Here is a 21,920-nt window from a genome sequence, read left to right on the forward strand (position 1 = left end):
TGGAGCAGTATGTGGGTGAGTGTGTGGAGCAGTCTAAGCTTCTGCACGCAGGGATCAATTGGCACGTGGCAGCAGCGATGGCAGTGATGGACACGGCAGGTATTTTGGGGGAAGGGTGGGCTACCCGCCTGTGAAGGGATCCGCGATTCCGTACCCCCCATGCCTTCCCACTGACAATCTACTGGAGATTGCTCATCTCCCCAAAACCCAGTGAACCCTTAATGTCTTGCCTTTCTTTCCCTGGGATTTGCAGTTCAGCTAGGTGGTTGCCATCTTGGCCCTCACTTCAATTGTAAGAATTCTTTTTTTTTTTTTAAATAATTTATTTTATTTTATTTATTTATTTGAGAGAGACAGACACAGAGAGAAAGACAGGTAGAGGGAGAGAGAGAGAATGGGCACGCCAGGGCTTCCAGCCTCTGCAAACGAACTCCAGACGTGTGTGCCCCCTTGTGCATCTGGCTAACGTGGGACCTGGGGAACCGAGCCTCGAACCGGGGTCCTTAGGCTTCACAGGCAAGTGCTTAACAGCTAAGCCATCTCTCCAGCCCCAATTGTAAGAATTCTTAATGCCAAAGAGTGTTGAGCTCTATTATTTCCCTGTTGATTTTCTGCTTGGATGATCTATTGATGTTGGTGGAGTATTGATGTCTCCAACTATGATGGTGTTTGTGTTTATTTCTTTTATTTCTTTCTTTCTTTATTTTTTAGAGGTATGGTCTCACTCTAGACTAAGCTGACCTGGAACTCACTATGTAGTCTCAGGGTGGCATTGAACTCATGATGATCCTCCTACCTCTGCCTCCTGAGTGCTGGGATTAAAGGCGTGAGCTAACACACTCAGCTTTATTTCTGTTTTTTTTTTTGTTGTTGTTGTTGTTTGTTTTTTTAACATTTCTGACATTTATTTTGGCAATTTTGTCCATCATTTCTAAATACTATTTTTGAGGTCAGAGATGCTAGAACATATAAATTTTTGGGCTTTGTAGCCCCTTACACCTCTCCTATATTCTGTCACAGTGGTGCTCATTATGCCACTGCTTAATATGACAGCACATATATAGCACATATTTCCCTTTAAAAATTCAGATGAGATTTGAATAAAAGCTTTCTCAGATTCATTATAGTACAGTACCCTACCAACTGAATAACCTGGGACAAATGTTAGTGGAAGATTTCTTAACATCAACTGTATTCATAAGTACTCACCATTCATACAAATACTTTAAAATAACAATGAAAATAGTATATAATATTTGTGATATGCTATGCTCACAGCACTGTTCTAAGTTCTTTTATGTGTAATAACATAACATTTCCAAAAATCCTACAAGAAAAGCCATTACTCATAAGGCTATCTTACAAATGATTAAGCCAAAGGACAGGATACTTAGGATAAATGTCACAAAGGAAACATTCTGGTGTAACCATACTGTTGACAGAGACATTTTCTACTGCAAAGGCCTTTCTATATTTACTGTGTTAACAATAATTTTCTTCTTTAACTTGTTGAAGTTTAGTAGGATTCTTGTAATGAAAGGTTTCCCATATGAATTAATGTTTCTATTCTCCTATGTAAATTCACTGGTGCTGGACCTTATGAGACAAATGTGCCCCATATTCACATCTGTAACACTTCTTGATGATAGATGACTACAAAAAGCTTTTTATTTTATTGATAATTCATATAAAAAAATCTGTGAATTATGATTGTCTATTCAACATTCCTTATAGACAAAAGATTTCTCACTGATATGAATTCTCTGATGTTGTGTTAGTTGCGAACCACAAGTAAATGCTTTCTCACATTCCTTACACTGATAAGGTTTTTCACCAGTATGAATTCACTGGTGTCTAGAAAGGTGTGAGCTCTGAGTAAAAGCCTTTCTACATTCTTTGCATTCATAGGGCTTCTCACCAGTATGGATTCTCTGATGTAGACTAAGTTGAGAGCCATGACCAAAGGTCTTCCCACATTCCTTGCATTCATAGGGCTTCCCTCCAGTGTGAATTCGCTGATGTTGTGTGAGCTGTGAACTATGAATAAAGGCCTTCCCACATTCCTTACAATGATATGGTTTCTCACCAGTATGAATTCTCTGATGCTGTATAAGCAGTAAGCCACGAGCAAAGGCTTTCCCACACTGATTACATACATAGGCTTTCTCACCAATGTGAAGTCTTTGATGTTGAGAAAGATGTGAACTCTGAGTAAAGGCCATTCTGCATTCTTTACATTCATAAGGTTTCTCACCACTATGGATTCTTTGATGCTGAGTAAGCTGTGAGCCACGAATAAAAGATTTCCCACATTCCTTACATTCATAGGGTTTTTCACCAGTGTGTATTCTCTCATGTTGAGTAAGTTCTGAGCCCCAACTAAAATTTTTTCCACACTCTACATTCATAGGGTTTCTCACCAGTGTGAATCTTCTGGTGTTGAGTAAGGAGTGAGCCGCGATTAAAGGCCTTTCCACATTCATTACAATGATAGGGTTTCTCACCAGTATGAATTCTCTGGTGTTGAGTAAGTTGTGAGCCATGCTGAATGTTTTCCCACATTCTTTACATTCATAAGGCTTTTCATTAGTATGAATTCTTTGATGTTGAGTAAGTTGGGATCCACAGATAAAGGCTTTCCCATATTCTTCACATTTGTAGGGTTTTTCACCAGTATGAATCCTTTGATGTTGCATAAGTAGTGAGCCTTGAATAAAAGACTTTCCACATTCCTTACACTCATATGGCTTCTCCCTATTATGAATCTTCTGATTCTGGGAAAGCTGTGAACCACAAATAAAAGCCTTCCCACATTCCTTGCATTCATAGGGTTTCTCACCAGTATGAATTCTTCTATGCAAAATAAGTTGTGAAAGCTGTGTAAAGACTTTCCTACATTCTTTGCATTCATAGAGATTCTGTCCAGTATGAAATCTCTAGTGTAGATTAAGTTGTGAGTTCTGAGTAAAAGCCTTCCCACATTCTTTACATTTGTAAGGTTTCTCACCAGTATGGACTTTTTGATGTCGGCTAAATTGTGAACTTTGAATAAAGGCTTTCCCATAGTCTTCACATTAATAGGGTTTTTCACCAGTATGAATTCTATGATGTAAAATGAGTTGGAAGCTTTGAGTAAATGCCTTCCCACATTCCTTGCATGCATAAGGTTTCTCACCAGTATGAAGTCTCTGATGAAGACTTAGCTGAGAATCACGACTGAAGGCTTTCCCACACTGTTTACACTCATGGGGTTTCTCACCAGTGTGAGTACTCTGATGCTGGGTTAAGTGAGAGGCTCTCCTGGAGGCTTTCCCACATTCCTTACATTTATAGGGCTTCTCTATAGAATGGCATCTCAGATGTTGGGATAAATACATATGCTTCAAATCAACACTAGACTGTAAACAAATGCCTGACTAGCTTGTCTACAAGCTTCAGATTCTCCTTATTCTACTTCCTATTGTCATCAGTGTTGGGATCACAGATGCATATACTGTCTGGCTTTATGTAGGTTCTAGGGAATTGGACCCAGGTCAGCAGGCTTTGCAATCAAGCACCTTTGACAGCTGTTCTGTACCCCAGCTATAAAAGTGAAACTTTTGATTTCTTCATTTAAAGAATTCAAGAATTTTTATTTTTGTTAAAACCATTTCCAGTTCAATGAGAGGTTGGTGAGTGACAGAGACTGGTGTAATAGTGTAATCAATCGGAGAAATGTGCATTGAAATACATCTCCAAAAATTATAAAAAAGTAACTTATATTGTTTATAACAGAAAACAACCTCCAATGATGAGCTCATAGTGGAAAACATGTGGGGAATAACGAAATTATCCAGGATTGTTTAATGACAGGAAATATTTTAAGTGGCATTCATACTAAATGTCCCTCCATGTTCAGCAGTAATGAGTTCTAAGGCTAGATGGTTTTAAAGCACCACATCCATGAGAAAATACAATTGTCTCTGGAGAGATTCAAGGCTGTTGGTCACTGGAGGCACCCAGGGATAGCATCACGCTGAGGGCCACCAGCAGGGGGATGAAAATCTCGGTTGACATGGGTGGAGTTTGTAAACTGCCTTTTCTTTCTCATAGAGATACACTGGTGGAACAATGAAGACTGGGGAAGAATAAGAGGGAGAGGAAATATTTTGCATGGTGTGGTTACCCCTTTGCACCACAGGAGAGTGGGTGTCTTGACACAAGTGTTCCTGGTTATGGAAATATTGAGGAGGCATTCAGCTCTAGTCATCTTGGAGCTGGACAGGCAAAGGGACATGCATTGACTGGTATAAAACAGAGCGAGGCCTGTCTTTGGCAGAGCCAGGGATGCAGCACACATGATAGCAGTGATGCAGGCTGGCAGAGATCAGGTCCCCAAGGGGCTCAGGAATTAAAAAAAAAAAAAAAAAAACAAAAAAACAGTTCTTTGGAACTGGGAAAGAAATAGGAAAAACTTTCCTGCCCTTTTTACATTCATGGGTCCAGTCACCCTATCTCTAAACCCCCTTCATTTCTACCTCTCATGAGAAGACACTCTAACTGCTGTTAGGGGACAAGTGGGCAATGAAATCAGATGGTTAACTATTTCCTGATGAATGGAACATGAAGTTTTGACAGTTAGAGTCTCTCCCAGAGAGGGGAACTATTCTAACAGACCCTGGAAGTGTACTGATGGAGTGCAGGGAGATAGTCTTGGAAGGGAATATTGGGGAGAAAGAATAAAAGTAAGGAGTTAATAAGAAGTGAGCACACAGCAAACTGGTTGCCTGTGCTGGCCTGCAGCACGAAGGTCGAAACAGACCCTGAAGGAGGGAGTGGGAATGGATCTGAGACAAGAACACAAGGAATGGAGCCAAGACACGTTCTGATCAAGACTCAGGTTTATTCAGGCAGACACAGGCTTATATACAGAATATAATGCCCTTGTGCCCAGGGCCATGTGGTAACGCCCCTCTATCAGGTGCCTATGCCTTATGTTAAATGATGCCTGGCATTATTTCACCTGGACTGCCTTCTCACCTAGGCTGTAGGATAAGAGATTAAAGACCACCTGTATCTCCGGAAGTCAAAGAGCAGCTTCAGCTCCCCTGCGGCTCCCGACATCTCCCCCTTCTTTATTTATTAAAAGAAGTGACTGTGCCTCTCTTTGACAGGGACAGAAGGACATCCTTAGCTCCCAAGGTCAAAGAGCAGCTGTGGCTCCCAACATCTCTTTCCTTCTTTTGTACAAAAGAGGGGGAGATCTGCTATTCAGCAGTGGGCTTTTACCAACAGGGGGAGTATTGACCTGACTCCTCACACAGGCTGTCATTTTTTGGTCCTCCAATATTGGCCCTTGATACCTTTTGGGGAGGGGAGGCAGGGCCTATGTGATCATAATAGGTGTGGCACCAACCTCCTTGAAAGTCAGGTTTTTCTCTCAGGGAATTCAGAATCAGTCAGAAAGGGACCTTCCCTTGTGGTGCTTTACCTCACACCCATGTTGGTGCCCATATCGTACTCACTTTATTGTGAGCAGATATGCATAGGTCTGAATCCTATGCAGTTCCTAAAGGAGGGGAGTCCAACATTGGACAAATGTATTATCTTTCAATATGTGCTCTGTCTTAGGTTGGATGCCTCCTCCCCTGATCTTACCCATCTCTGGCTACCAGCCAAATAAATTCAGAGAGAATTAGTATAAGGTCTGAGGGAGCCAAGGATGTGTTTTAAGTAGTAATAGAAGCCTTAAACTATTTTTAACATCCTCTAGACTTTGAATCCTCTTGTCAGAATACCAAGGCTTTGAAAGATTAACAGGAATCATAACAAATGCAGGTTGTTTGACAATCATTACAGTTTCAGAATCATGAGAAACACAATTGGACAGACTACAATTATCACAGGTAACATTAAACATTCCTCAGACCCATGATACCAAGTAATACATTTCCTAACATCAGGGCATAAGGTGGTGTAACGTAGGCCATAACAGTTCCCTTCGGAAGACTATTTGAATTATTGCTGGCAGATGTAACCTTGATACCTCCCATAGCAGCAGCAATTTTCCACATGTAAGTTTGCTGATGTCCATTGTCTGACCACCACTATCCTGAGGACAGTCCAGTAGACTTCACTGTAAGCAAGATGTACATGACACCATATCATCAGGATCAGCAGTGTCCTCTTGTTTGATCTCGTGGTCTGCATACTGGACCAAACGTTCTGGCCACCATCTGGCTCCATTTTCTTTCTGTGAAAAAATACAAACAGATCCTCATCCCCATATTAATACAGGGTCGAGTCCACTCGATTTGTTAGTCAGTGGATCTTTCCACATTACTTTAGCATAATTAGTCTTGGTTTGTGCATGCCAAAAACGGTCAGCAGCAGAAAACCCTTTTGCATCCAAAAGTAAAAAATTTAAAATAAATAAAGTATGATTTAACCATTTTGTTACTGATCCCTGTGCCATTTCCCCCTTTTTAGTTTTTTGTAACCAGATTTTTAATGTTCCATTTGTTCATTCAATGATACCTTGCCCTTGGGGGTTATAAGAAATTCCAGTAATATGCTCAATATTAAAAGAAGAACAAAAGTGCTTAAATCCTGAACTTGTATATCCTGGACCATTATCTGTTTTTAGTTGTTTAGGTACTCCTAAAATATTAAAAGAATGAAGACAATGAGCAATAATATGTTTAGTAGCTTCTCCTGTTTGAGCAGAAGCACAAATGAAACCAGAATAAGTGTCAATGGAAACATGTACAAATTTCATTTATCCAAACTCAGGAACATGAATTATATCCACATGCCATAAATGTCCAGGAGTCAAACCTTGAGGATTGACACCATGGTGTGGCACAGGTAAAACTGTGAGAAACTGTTGACAATTTTTAACTATCTGTCGTGCTTGTTCACATGTAATTTTATATTTAAGATGTAGAGTATTAGCATTAAGATGATGAAGCTTATGAGTGTTAATAGCTTCTTCCACAGGGAAAAAAAAAATTCTAGTATCCTTGTCTGTAATAGCATTTCCCAGAGCTAAGGGTCTGGGGAGGCCAGAATGAGCATGAAGGTGTCCTACATAGAAAGGTGCTGAGCGCTGGAAAATCAAAAGCTGAACCTGTGCAAACAAATTGTAAACAGTAGAAGAAGGACTTATTCTACTACAGGTTTCTAAATAAGGAACTGAGTGGACAATATATTGGCTATCAGTGTAAATATTAACAGATATAGTAGTACCATGTTGCAATAAAGCTTTAAAGGCTGCCAGTTCTACAAATTGCACAGATTTATAAGGAGTATTAAAAGTATGTTTGTCCATTTAAAGAATAAGCAGCTAGGCCAGAAGATCCATCTGTAAAAGCCAGGCCATATAGCTGCTTTGCAAGCACTATTTGCATTTTCATAAGCAAGCTGTTTTACAAAGTCCATACCAGTGCCAGCATCTCCAAATACTCTCCCTGCCATTTTTATCAATCTATCTACAAAATCAGCATAATTCTCATCAGGACCCTGAATAACCTTAGTTAAATTCTCCCCCGCAGCTTCTCCTTTTTTTGTTTTAATTTTTATTAACATTTTCCATGATTATAAAATATATCCCATGGTAATTCCCTCCCTCCCCACCCCCACACTTGCAGCTTCTCCTTTTCAAGGAAGATTAAACCATGCTTTACGAGCTGCTGCAATTTGTTGATAAACAGCACAGGGATATACAATTTGATTGTCATTCCCAGCATAATTTCCTTCCCCAGTAAGCGTATCAACATTCCAATCACCATTCCCTGCCTGTTGATTCAACATTGCAGTCTTTTTGCATAAGTCATAGAATTCTACTTTCCAAATTAAATATTCTCCTCCTGATAAACAAGCTTTGCCTATAGATTTCCAATCATCTGCTGTTAGAATTTTCCCTGCCAATGCTTCTATAATTGACATAGTATATGGTGACATATGTCCATACTGTGCACAAGCTGTTTTTAATTCTTTTATGTCTTTAAAATTAAAGGAAGTATATTGCCTCATCATTTGCTCACCCTGTTAAAATTCAGTTACTGGACTTCCGGTTAAGATGGCGGCGTAGGTACCACGCCAAAGCAGCGTAGGGGGGAAAAAGACCAAAAAAACTCAGCAAAATACACACTTTTACTAAAAAGTGAAGTGTATAGGAAATTGAGGCGGCAGCGGAGAAGTAGAAGAGTTATAGAGCATCCAGAGCCTGCACAGGCAGAAAAGCGGCTCCGGCAGCTCGGCCAACCGCCGCAGTCGCAGCGCAGCAGAAAGCCGCCAGACTCTCGGCTCGAGCCGCAGGAAAAGCCAGGTGCGGGATTTTCCCCTCACACTGCGCTCTCCGCAACTCGGGAAACGTGAGGGGAGAGCGGCAGCGAGCAGCGGAGGAGAAGACCGCGAGGTAGAAGAACACGTGGAGCAGTGAGAGATCCAGAGCAGCCGCGGCTCCCTCCCCTCCCCCAACGCCTGAACCCAGCTCCAGCGAACACAGCAGCGGCCCGGGACCCGGCCACGCCAACTTGGGCTGACAGCGGGACCCAAGCAGGAACAGAGTTCGGCAGCAACTTCAGCGGCTCCAGCACCGGTACCAGCGGCCCCAGCAGCAGCGGACCCAGGAGTGGCAGTGGCGCAGATCCCGCAGAAGCGGCTTCGGGGGGAGCAGCGGCGGTGGACACGGCAGCGGCAGCTTCAGAAGCAGTGGTGGCTCCGGTGGTGGCAGCTACGGCAGCAGCAGAGGCAGCAGCAGCGACTCGGTTTGCCCCATAGGAAAAGCAAGTGCCCAGCTCCAGAAATCAGAACAGCAGCCCGACGACCCAGGCAGTAACTTGACTGAGACCAAAATCACCCAAGGTAACTGGGATTGCACCAGGGAAGGGTCTCACTTGGTCACAAGCTGACTTGGATCCCTCAACAGACCAGAAATCTAAACCTCTTTGTTGATAGAGGATCTGGTCATTATAATAACTACTCTTGCATACATACTCAGGGCTGTTTTTGATTGAATGTGTACAGTGTTTAGTTAAATTTTAGAATCTACCTGTATTTTATTCCACTCAGCCTGCTTGAATACTCCTAAAGCAGGGAAACTCAACCCATAAGAACAACTTTGTAGATACTCTGAGAGTCTTAAGAGCCACACCTAATACCTTAAGGTCCTACCCTGAAAATATATTACATCAAATCAATTGATACAGCTAAGAATACACAGCTAGCTAGAAAATCCAAGCATTAACTTAATCCAAGATGCAAAAATATATACATTATAACACAAGAAACACTAAAAAGCAAGACGATATAAATCCACCTAAAAGTATTAATGCATCAGAAATGTCCTCCAGTGAGAAAGAGTTAGAGGAAATGCCTGAGAAAGAGTTCAAAAGAATAATTATAAATATGTTCAAAGAGGTCAAAGAACACATGAAAACAATCAAAGAACAAATCAAAGAGGAAACCAAAGAGGAAATCAAAGAAATCAAAGAAGATGCAGGACACCAATTTAATGAAATAAAGAAGGCAATACAAGACATAAATAGGGAAATAGAAATAATAAAGAAAAACCAGTCAGAATTACTAGCAATGAAGAACACAGTTAATGAAATAAAAAACTCTGTAGAAAATCTCACCAGTAGGATGGATGAGGGAGAGGACAGAATATCTAAGCTAGAAGATCAGGTGGCAGACCTAATGCAGTCCAACAAAGAGAAAGACAAACTTATAGAAAAGTATGAGTGGGAATTTCAAGATATTCGGGACACTATGAAAAGATCCAATATAAGATTTCAGGGGATAGTAGAAGGAGAAGAACTCCACTCCAGAGGCATAGTAGGCATCTTCAACAAAATCATAGAGGAAAATTTTCCCCAAATTGGGAAAGAGGTGCCAATACAGATACAGGAAGCCTTTAGAACCCCAGCCAGACAAAACCCAGAAAGAACCTCTCCTCGCCATATTATAATCAAACTTCCAAACACACAAACCAAAGAAAAAATATTGAAAGCAGTTAGAGAGAAAAATCAAGTTACCTACAAAAGCAAGCCCATCAGGATTACAGCAGATTATTCAACACAAACTTTTAAAGCCAGAAGGGCTTGGAGTGATATATTCCAAGTTCTGAAAGATAACAACTGTCAACCAAGGTTACTTTATCCTGCAAAGTTATCCATTCAAATAGATGGAGAAATAAAGACATTCCATGACAAAAGCAGGTTAAAGGAGTATTTGAAGACAAAACCAGCTCTACAGAAAATACTTGATAGAATCCTCCATGCTGAACAAAAGGAAAAGCACACATATAAGGAACCTAGAATAAACAAGCTATACTCAAATACCAGTTAACAGAAGAGAGCACAGGTAGAACCAGTAACACACACACACACACACACACACACACACACACACACACACACACACACACAAATGGCAAACATAAATACACACCTTTCAATAATATCTCTTAATATCAATGGTCTCAATGCCCCAACAAAAAGACATAGATTTGCAGACTGGGTTAAAAAGCAGGATCCTACAATTTGTTGTCTCCAAGAAACTCACCTTTCTACAAAGGATAGATTATCTTAGGGTGAAAGGTTGGAAGACGGTGTTTCAAGCAAATGGGCCTAGAAAACAAGCAGGGGTTGCTATCCTAATATCAGACAGGGTAGACTTTAGTCCAACGTTAGTCCAGAAAGATAAGGAAGGTCACTTTATATTGATTATGGGCACACTCCAACAGGAGGACATTACAATCCTAAACATATATGCACCTAACATGGGGGCTCCCAAATTCATCAAACAAACACTATTAGAACTAAGGTCACAGATAACACCAAACACAGTGGTGGTGGGTGACTTTGACACCCCACTCTCATCAATTGACAGGTCATCCAGGGAAAGAATAAACAGAGAGGCATCTGGACTAAATGAGGTCATAGAAGGAATGGACCTAACAGATATATACAGGACATTTCATGCAAAGGCTGCAGAATATACATTCTTTTCAGCAGCACATGGAACATTCTCTAAAATAGACCATATATTAGGACACAAAGCAAATCTTAACAAATTCAGGAAAATTGAAATAATTCCTTGCATTCTATCTGACCACAATGGAATTAAACTACAAATCAGTAGCAAGAAAGGCTATAGAGCATACACAAAATCATGGAAACTAAACAATACACTACTAAATGATGAGTGGGTCAATGAAGAAATCAAAAAGGAAATCAAAAAATTTATAGAGTCAAATGATAATGAGAACACAACATACCAAAATCTCTGGGACACAATGAAGGCAGTTCTAAGAGGTAAATTTATAGCCTTAAGTGCATATATGAAGAAATTAGAAAGGTCACAAGTAAACGACCTAATGCTTCGCCTTAAAGCCTTGGAAAAAGAAGAACAAGGCAAACCAAAAATTAGTAGACGGGAAGAAATAATAAAGATTAGGGCAGAAATTAATGAGATACAAACAAAAAGAACAATCCAAAGAATTAATGAAACAAAGAGTTGGTTCTTTGAAAGGATAAACAAGATTGATAAACCCTTAGCAAATCTGACCAAAAGAAAGAGAGAAGACACACAAATTAATAAAATCAGAGATGAACAAGGTAACATCACAACAGATTCCAGAGAAATTCAAAAAATCATAGGGACATACTATAAAAGCATATACTCCACAAAGTATGAAAATCTGAAAGAAATGGATGATTTCCTTGATCTATATGACCTACCTAAATTAAATCAAAATGAGATTAATCACTTAAATAGACCTATAACAAACATGGAGATCCGAACAGTTATCAATAATCTCCCAACTAAAAAAAGCCCAGGCCCGGATGGATTCACTGCTGAATTTTACCAGACTTTTAAGGAAGAGCTAACACCATTGCTTCTTAAGCTTTTCCAGGAAATAGAAAAAGAAGGAATTCTACCAAACTCCTTCTATGAGGCCAGCATCACCCTGATACCAAAACCAGGCAAAGATAGAACAAAAAAAGAAAATTACAGACCAATCTCCCTCATGAACATAGATGCAAAAATTCTCAACAAAATATTGGTAAACAGAATACAAGAGTATATCAAAAAGATCATTCCCCCTGACCAAGTAGGCTTTATCCCAGAGATGCAGGGATGGTTCAACATACGCAAATCTATAAATGTAATACATTACATAAACGGGTTGAAGGACAAAAATCACATGATCATCTCATTAGATGCAGAGAAAGCATTTGACAAAATCCAACATCCCTTCATGATAAAAGTCCTACAGAGACTGGGAATAGAAGGAACATATCTCAATATAATAAAGGCTATTTATGACAAGCCTACAGCCAACATATTACTAAATGGGGAAAAACTGGAAGCTTTTCCACTAAAATCAGGAACAAGACAAGGGTGTCCACTGTCCCCACTTTTATTTAATGTAGTTTTGGAAGTCTTAGCCATAGCAATAAGGCAAGAGACACACATAAAAGGGATACAAATTGGAAAGGAAGAGATCATTTTATTGACGAAATCAAAAAATTTGCTTAAAGAACTTGATGTAATCCCAATTCCTTGTGTTTGTAAAATATATCTTTTACTTCAGCAACTAGCTCCTTTTTACTTTTTGCTTGTCCCATAACTGCGCCAATTTACCTTATTCCAGAAGACTGAGTGGGCTACTACAGTCCTCTTTTAAATTTTTTCTTTCTTTCTTTCTTTTCTTTCTTCCACGGATCCTGAGTTGATGTTGGCATTCCTCACTGAGTCCCTTGTATTCAGGTCCCTGTTCAGGTGCCATGATGTGCTGGCCTGCAGCATGAAGGTCAAAACAGACCCTGAAGAAGGGAGTGGGAATGAATCTGAGACAAGAACACAGGAATGGAACAAAGACAAGTTCTGATCAAGGCTCTGGTTTATTCAGGCAGACACAGGCTTATATACAGAAGACAATGCCCTCGTCGGGCTGGAGAGATGGCTTAGCGGTTAAGCGCTTGCCTGTGAAGCCTAAGGACCCCGGTTCGAGGCTCGGTTTCCCAGGTCCCACGTTAGCCAGATGCACAAGGGGGTGCACGCGTCTGGAGTTCGTTTGCAGAAGCTGGAGGCCCTGGCGCGCCCATTCTCTCTCTCCCTCTGTCTGTCTTTCTCTCTGTGTCTGTCACTCTCAAATAAATAAATAAATAAATAAAAATTTTAAAAAGAAGACAATGCCCTCGTGCCCAGGGCCATGTGTTAACGCCCCTCTATCAGGTGCCTATGCCTTATGTTAAATGATGTCTGGTGTTATTTCACCTGGGCTGCCTTCTCACCTAGGCTGTAGGATAAGAGATTAAAGACAACCTGTAGCTCCGGAAGTCAAAGAGCAGCTGTAGCTCCCCTGCGGGTCCCGACAGTTGCCTTCAGGGATATCTTTCTTGTGGTCAAGGAAACCCAGGTAGAGAGAGTTGGATTGTCTCAGGACTATCTGAGCATGAGTGGGCTTACATTTGCTTCCAGAACTGCTCATTGGATGGCACAGTAGTATTTGACATAGCCTGAATCTGTTTCCACATGGCATATAAAACACATGAGATATTAGCAGAGTTATCAGAAACATATATAGAACATTTAATCTTGATAATATACTTCCAGAGTGTACCTTTTAAAATTCATCCATGGGCCAGCAAGGGCCAAAGATTGGTACCATAGAGCCATTGGGTGCTATTAAAGGATGTGCAAATATATTTTTGTTCTCAGAGCTTACTTAAGGATGTCCTGGCATAAGTTAGAAGCAATTTGCCATTGTTTCCAGTATAAGGAAGTCTTTTGAATTAAGCAACCTTTAGTCAGAGTCATCTTTGAAATAACTCTTTTGACATCTATGGTTGTTTTTTCTTATTATAGAATTAGAACTATTAGAGATGGGGACAACATGTCTTAAGGTCTTGTTTTGTTCCCCACTTGGAAAGCTCTTATTGTATTACTTAATAGGCCATTCATATGTTTGAGGTATCTCCTTATCTTTGGTTATACATTTCTCTCTGAATGTTTAAGAGCAAGCAGATAGCCAAAATTTAATCAAGGGTTATTTTTGGAGGTCACTAATGGCTCTCCAAAGGAGACTTTAGAGGCCCAGGTGTAGCCCTATAGCTTGTTGGTGTTTTCTGTGTGTTAAGATGAGTCAGGGCTGTGCTGGCCAAGTAGCTTTCCCTTCTTTGGGAAGCCAGGAGGACAAATTGCTCCTCAATTGTTGACTCTCCTGTTTTACACTGTATAACAATTGATTTTGTTCAGGTCTCCATATCCTCCCTGATCGGAAAGACAGGTGACTTACCAGGGGGCCATTGCAGAAGTTTCCCATCATCTCCAGTGAAGTGGGAGCACAGGACAAAATATTGTCCTTTTTAGCTCCAATGATTCCAAATGGACTTGGTTTCTACATAGGTTATTAATATACTTAGAAAGGAAGTTACACCAGCCTGGATGTATGTACATATGGAACACATTTGATTACTGAAATGGATTTAGTTAAAGAATGGCACAAGAGGGCTGGAGAGATGGCTTAGCAGTTAAGCATTTGCCTGTGAAGCATAAGGACCCTGGTTTGAGGCTCGGTTCCCCAGGACCCACATAAGCCAGATGCACAAGGGGCCGAATGCATCTGGAGTTTGTTTGCAGTGGCTGGAGGCTCTGGCATGCCCATTCTCTCTATATATATATCTGCCTCCTTCTGTCTGTCTGTCTTGTCACTCTCAAATAACTTAAAATTTTGTTGTCTTGTAACGGTAAGCTATATATAAGTCATAGAAAGTAGGCAAATTTTAGACTTTAAATAGCTATAAATTCATGCAGAATCTGTTATCAGTCTTGAAAAAAATACAAATTAATTTACAAACAAATAAACCAATTAGCTTAACCTAGAAATTGTCATAAAAGGATAAGTAAAACTGTATAAACTCTTAGCACCTGTGTTTGTAAACATCTTTGATTAGTTCAGGTACCTGTGTGAGTATCAATTGTTCAGGTACCTATGTGGGTACCAATTACCTCGAGAACATTGGAAATAGAATCACAGAGCTTGAAGTAGATGAGCACCATTGTTTGAGCATTAGATTATACTCTAATGTAGGGAATATGTCCTAAGAGTTAATTTTGTTAGAAACACTGGACTTGAGAAGCCAGAAATGAGACAGTCACTTTACATACAGTAGAGCAGAATCTGGTCATTGTTGAGCCAAAACAGTTAAGCTCTAATACAACCCTTGGCAAATCCATTTTGAAAGAAAAAATACTATTTGACAACCAATGATTTTAGCTTAATCTTGATAGCCATTGATTTTATGTACCATAGGAACTTTTATTAACATAAAACAATTTTATGTTTTACCCATGAGTTCCTTAAGAGTCTGTAAACAGTTGAAAAATCTTTTTTTTAATAATTTTTGTTCACTTTTATTATTTTTTTATTTATTTGAGAGTGACAGACACAGAGAGAAAGACAGATAGAGGGAGAGAGAGAGAATGGGCACGCCAGGGCTTCCAGCTACTGCAAACGAACTCCATACGCGTACGCCCCCTTGTGCATCTGGCTAACGTGGGACCTGGGGAACCGAGCCTCGAACCGGGGTCCTTAGGCTTCATAGGCAAGTGCCTAACCACTAAGCCATCTCTCCAGCCCACAGTTGAAAAATCTTTAACTTTAGGCATGGTGTTTAGGTTTAGTCTGAAAATTCTTTACTATACATGCACATCTTTTTCTTTCTTTCTTTTTTTTTTCTTTTTTTTCTTTTTTTTAGTTTTTCGAGGTAGGGTCTCATTCTTGCCAAGGCTGACCTGGAATTCACTATGGAGTCTCAGGGTGGCCTCGAACTCATGGCAATCCTCCTACCTCTGCCTCCCGAGTGCTGGGATTATGCACATCTTTTTCAATATACATTAACATTCTGATGCAAGTACCACTCAAAGCATTTTTAATGAGCATTCTATGTCCAACATCGAAAAATTCCTTCCTAGTTTCTTCAATTAACTCATGTCACCCCATAAGTAACATATTTCTTATAAGCCTATTGAGAGGAACTATATCAAATTGATTAATCCTATTATTCATTAACAAGCAAGTAGTCTAGATTAAAACAATTTTATGTCATCAATACCTCTAACACACTTGGATATGTTTTTATTAGGAGTAACTGAGGCAAATTTTTGTTTCTGTCTTGAGGCAGGCTGGCCTACAACTCAGGCCAGTTGCCTTCTCCTTTTAAGTTACAGGATATTACAATATTTTTAAAATACCTGACAAATTATGAGACACCACTGTAAGGTTGAGGAGTGACCAAGACCATTGAGACTACTCTGAGGCAAAGATGGAAGCTTTTATTTGGGAAAAACATGAGCTGCCAGGACTGACTCTCAACAGTAGAGCAGTCAATTTGGAATTACAGATCGTGGACTATATAGAGATCTTCAGCTGGGGGAAGGTGACAAAGGGAGAAGTAAAGAAAAGGTTTCTTTAGGGGAGATCTAATATACCCAGAGTGTGACACCAGAATAGTAACCTGGTGTACTGAGAGATAAGGGGGCAGGAAACCTAGAACTGGGTCATTGTTAGGCAAGGAAGGGATGATGGCTGGGTGGTTCCTTAAGGAATGTGGATGACCCACTTCCTTGCATCTCTGTTGCCCTCCTGCTGTCCTTGGTGACTCCAGTTTGCCCTGGCCTAACATTCCAGCCTTTTGTTAATGATAAGAGGCGAAGGTTAATTTTTTTTATACTGACCATAAGAGAGATGAGTTCTCATGGGGAGGGGGGTGGCTAGATAATGTGGTCAATGGATGTCTCTTCAGTGCAGGTGACAAGGAGGCAGTTTCATGGTGTCTAGAGGTGGCAGGATGGTGAGATCAATAGCGTCAGTGTAGCATGTTGTTATTACTTGGTCCTGAGTGAGGCAGAGACTTCTCTCATACCATCCCTGTATTGAGCTGGCTTCAGGACAATTGCTGACAGACACCTGTTATAGGTGAGGGAGATGGGCTCTGTGCACCCTGTGAGAAGACAGAAGGGAAAATAAAGGAGCTTGTTATTCTTGTCAACAGCTATGACATAAAAAAGCCAGGTGTAAAGGGAGGATGAGCATTCAGAGGTGAGAGATAGAGGGTTTGGGGCAAGAGAAGGCAGAGGGGCATTTTGGGATCAGGGGAAGAGTAGGAACACAAGAGAGTTTAAGTTTGAGAGTGTCCGTTGAGGTGGCAGTGTTAACAAAAAGTAGAGTTTACATATCTAAGGCACATGAGGCTACAGAGTGTAAACTATGAACAAAAGATCTGCCAACAGAATTGAAAATAAACAAGAAATCTATATTATGTAGTAACATTTTTGGCTTAAGTATGAAAATGTGAAATTTTCTAATATTGTAAGCTTATCAGAATTGGGATACTTTTATATACATACATTTTTTGAGAAGATTTATCACTCTTAAAAGCTAAATAAGATGTCAATCCAATCTATAAGACAGTTTCTGAAATTAATTTAGCTATAGTTAACATACCCAAAGAACAGAGGATCTGGATTAAACTGCCATGTTCTAATAGAAAGGGACACAAGTCTCATGGAAAAGAGGGAATGAGCATGTCAGAGCCACTTGTTATTGCAAACAATTTCCAAATGTATGCTCCATTATGTGCATCTGGCTTTGTAAAGAAGCACCATTAACTGCTGTGATAAAAAGAAATAATTTTATTCTCTTAACATGCACAAAATTTTATGACACAATCTATAACTATTTAAACCTTAATCAACTTTATAATTCTGCCTGTGAGAATTTAGTAAACTTGTTCAGTAATGATGTAAATTAAAATTAAAGTAGTAGGACTGATTGTTGGAGGAATTTAGAGATTATATCTTAAGTCAGAACATAACTTTGTTTAGAATTTCTTTTTACTGTTCACCATGAAGTAAGTAGTTTCCAAGTGTGTGGCAGATAGATATTGTTTAATGTTTCAAATGTGGTCTATTTACCTTATAAAATAGGAAAAACAGAGTAAATAGTTTCTCTGTAAGATTTTTTTTTTTGAGGCAGGGTTTTAGATAAGTAATCTTGGTAGAGAATTAACTATTAATGTGACAATTTTAACCTTAAGATTTAGTTAAAAGGTTGACAAATAGAGGAACCTAGTTAACTTGGTTGGAAATTCAGTCTTTCATAACCATTATTATGACCATTTTAACATCAATGAGTTAAAGTTAAGTTTACAACCTGAATACCATAGCAACCTGCTACCAGCCAGGGCCATACTTTGTTATTCTGATGTAAGCCCTATGATAATAGTCACTTTATATCTCAAGAAGTCTGTAATATGGGCTGGAGAGATGGCTTACCAGTTAAGAGCTTGCCTGTGAAGCCTTAGGACGCCGGTTAGAGGCTCATTTCCCCAGGACCCATGTTAGCCAGATGCACAAGGGGGCACACACATCTGGAGTTCGTTTGCAGTGTCTGGAGGCCCTGGCATGCCAACTCTCTGTCTCTCTCTATCTGCCTCTCCCTCTCCCTCTCTCTCTCTCTCTCTGTCACTCTCAAATAGATAAAAATGAACAAAAAAATTAAAAAAGAAGTCTCTAATATGATTAAGTTCTTTGTCTTTAACCTTCTGTTTAAGCTTACTCATATCTCCATCTACATACTTTAACTTTACAATCTATGCAACCACTCTGTAACCATATTTTTAATCAAACATTTAACATCTCACATATAGTTTTCTCTCCATCTTATCTTTTTCAGTCAGTTAATCTCATAACTACCAATAAAAACTTTTACTGTCCTGTCATAAGACTTTTAATATGACCATTTTTTCAGAAGGCTTTTTGAAATAACTTTTTTTAAAATAAAGATTAAAATTTAATCCTCAGGTCCAAAAATAAATATCCCAGTAGCTCAGGAAATAATCACAAGAATTAACAAATGAGATTGCATAAAATCAAGGTTTCTGAACAGCATAGAAAACAATCGACAGTATGCTGAGGCAAAATAGAAGAGTCTTTATCAGCTATTCATATGAGAGGAGTAATTCCAGAATATAAAAAGAACTCAAAAAGTTACCCATCAAAAGAATATCCCAATCCACAAATGAACAAATAAGCTGAGCAGATACTTGAAAATTAAGATGCACAAATGACTTAATACATGAATGAAAATATGTTCAACATCTTTAGACATCAGGGCAGTGCAAACAAGAAGTAAGCCATGATTCCATCTCACTGCAGTCATGAAAACACAAGAAAACCACCAAATATTCATGGGGGAGGAGAGCCCTTAAACACTGCTGGAAACAATAATTAAATTGGTACAGACATTAGGGAAATCAGTATGGAAATTTCTGAATCAATTAAAAAAAGAATTTCCCCTCAAAAGGGAAAGTGGGGAAAAGGAGGGTACTACCATGGGATATTGTTTATACTCATGGAAGTTGTTAATAAAAAAAAAAAAATAGGGCTGGAGAGATGGCTTAGCGGTTAAGTGCTTGCCTGTGAAGCCTAAGGACCCTGGTTCCAGGCTCGGTTCCCCAGGTCCCACGTTAGCCAGATGCACAAGGGGGCGCACGCGTCTGGCGTTCGTTTGCCATGGCTGGAAGCCCTGGCGCGCCCATTCTCTCTCTTTCCCTCTATGTGTCTTTCTCTCTATGTCTGTCGCTCTCAAATAAATAAATAAATAAATAATGAACCAAAAAAAATTTAAAAAAAAATAGAGAGAAAAAAAAGAATTTCTCCATGATCTAGCAATACCTATTCTAGGTTTAGACAGCTTACAATGGAAATCTCTGCACTCTCATGTTTATTACTCCTCTACTCACAATAGTCAAGTTATGGAATCAGTACAGGTGCCCATCATCAGATGAATGGATAAAGAACATGTCACATACAGATAGCCACAATGCAGTTCTCTTGAGTCATAAAAAAATTATGTTATTTGCAAGAATAACATAATAAGATGGAACTACAGATTATCAAGGTTAAGTAAAATAAACCACCCTCACAAAAATAAGCATCACATTTCCTCTCATATGGAGAATTCAAGAGATAAATCAGGATATGAAAGTAAATGGTATATTTCAATAGATGTGGAAGGGCAAAGAGGAAAGGAGGAGGAAGCAGATACAGGAATAGGCAACAGAAGAAGGGCATGCAGGGAGATAACCACCAAATAACAAGGTCTGCACTTTGTTAATGTGTATAGAAGCTACTCTGAAGCTTACATGATCTGTCAGAAATGTGTGGTTTCCAACATGATCTTAATAGATGGCTTACTGTGTCAGTGAATAGCCCATGTGCTGCCAATGTTTTGGACAGTACAATTTTGAGTGGTTAATTGCCTCAGTGTTTTGCCTTTCCTGTCAGTGAATAATGACAAATACTCATTATGAGATGGTGGAGGATATCCATGTTTGTGCTTTCAGTTTATTTCACTACAGTTAGTGGAAATTTTCTATATAAATTTCCAGTTTCTACTTCAGTGTGTTGCATCATATGTGCTACCTATTTACTTTTTAGAGTATATATTAATTGTCTATAGTAGTTGCTTTCATTTTAGTATTTGTACAACTACATATAATACTCATTACTATTCTCAGTCCTCCTGTAAAGTTCTCAATGGAAAAGCACATGTGCCTGCTATGCAAAACTACCAGGCTATGTAATTAAGTATCTTGGCATAATATTAAGGGAGTACTTTCTGTGCTAAAATCTTGTCTAAAATAGCTACTTTGGAATGGAGATGTACCTTAGTGTTAAATGACATGCTTAGTACATTTCATGTTTTGGTTTCAATCCATGACACTGAAATAAAAAATTCATGTTTGTCAAAAAGCTATTTCACTGACATAGAATACATTCATATAAAACTCCAACAACTTCAACTATACCTCATCCTGAAGCTCATCACCACTTCTAACAGAAGCAAGCATATCATGTAAGGTACAGCACAGATCTTCTATTCTTGGTGCTTCAGTCATTTCCTTCAAAGTTGAATTTAAATACTTTTCAACTTCACACCACAAAAAGGAACCATTTGTTTTCTTGAGTTCTGTGGGGCAATGCTCCTGAAGATGTTCATTTAGGAACTTCTCGTAGTCCAGACTTATAGTTTTCTGGGTTTCACCATTTATTGGCAATTCATCAAAGTGGTCCAAGTCATGCATGTCAAATGAAAATGCGAAGTTTTACCAAAAATTACTCTATCATTACATTGGTTTTCTGTCAGCTGGACAAAAGCAGTCAGGTCATCTTGACTAAAGTGAGAGATAATTCGATTAGTAGCATCACAAGCTACAGTGGCAGATGAAGACGGAAATGGACCAAACATCTTTTTAATAGCCTTTGTCTCTACTTGGCCAACAAAGTCCATCAAGTGAAATGTCATAAAGAGAAATGAAGCCCCACTTTCAATTGCTTCTTTGCCATCATCTGTTCCAATGATTTGTTTTGCAGCTTGTAATATATCCTTCAAATCTTCATTTATACATTGCATTTCACTCTTGTCCAGTTTCTCGTTCAAAAATGTTAGTATCTTCTTCCATGTCAGGCCCAAACCTAGGACTTGTTCATGTAGTTTGGATTGCTTCAGCTTTAAGTCCGCCACTTCTTCATTATAATTATCTTGCTTAGTGACATTTGAAATGGAGCACAAGGCTCCTGTGAGCCGAGGTAAAGCCATCTATTACTCAATCAGTGATCCATGCAAATAAGAAACCTCTTCAAGTGCACCACACGCGCGTACTTCCTCTTGTGGTCTTCCTTTCACTACCTCCCTTCTCCCCCCCCCCACACACACATTGGCAGGGCGCCAGACGTGTTCCTACATCGGTCCTCTTTGCACCCCACGGGGTCTGGCTGGGCCGCTCTCACACACCCACACACAGCACCGCGCGACAGCTGCCAAGAGCCTGAAATAAGTTTTTGAAAGAAAGAGTAGATCA

At 39.5% G+C, this 21,920-nt stretch overlaps 1 protein-coding gene across 1 annotated transcript; it reads right to left on the reverse strand.

The window, feature by feature from the left end:
• Positions 1-1,718: 1,718 nt before the first annotated feature.
• Positions 1,719-21,658, reverse strand: LOC101594789 (zinc finger protein 420-like). Its single transcript, XM_045130624.1, is given in 6 exon segments — positions 1,719-2,315; positions 2,398-2,546; positions 2,549-2,886; positions 2,971-3,233; positions 20,868-21,092; positions 21,179-21,658. Coding segments are annotated over 6 exon segments (2,052 nt in total).
• Positions 21,659-21,920: the final 262 nt, after the last annotated feature.

This window comes from Jaculus jaculus, chromosome 12, assembly GCF_020740685.1.
Source record: "Jaculus jaculus isolate mJacJac1 chromosome 12, mJacJac1.mat.Y.cur, whole genome shotgun sequence".
NCBI lineage: Eukaryota > Metazoa > Chordata > Mammalia > Rodentia > Dipodidae > Jaculus > Jaculus jaculus.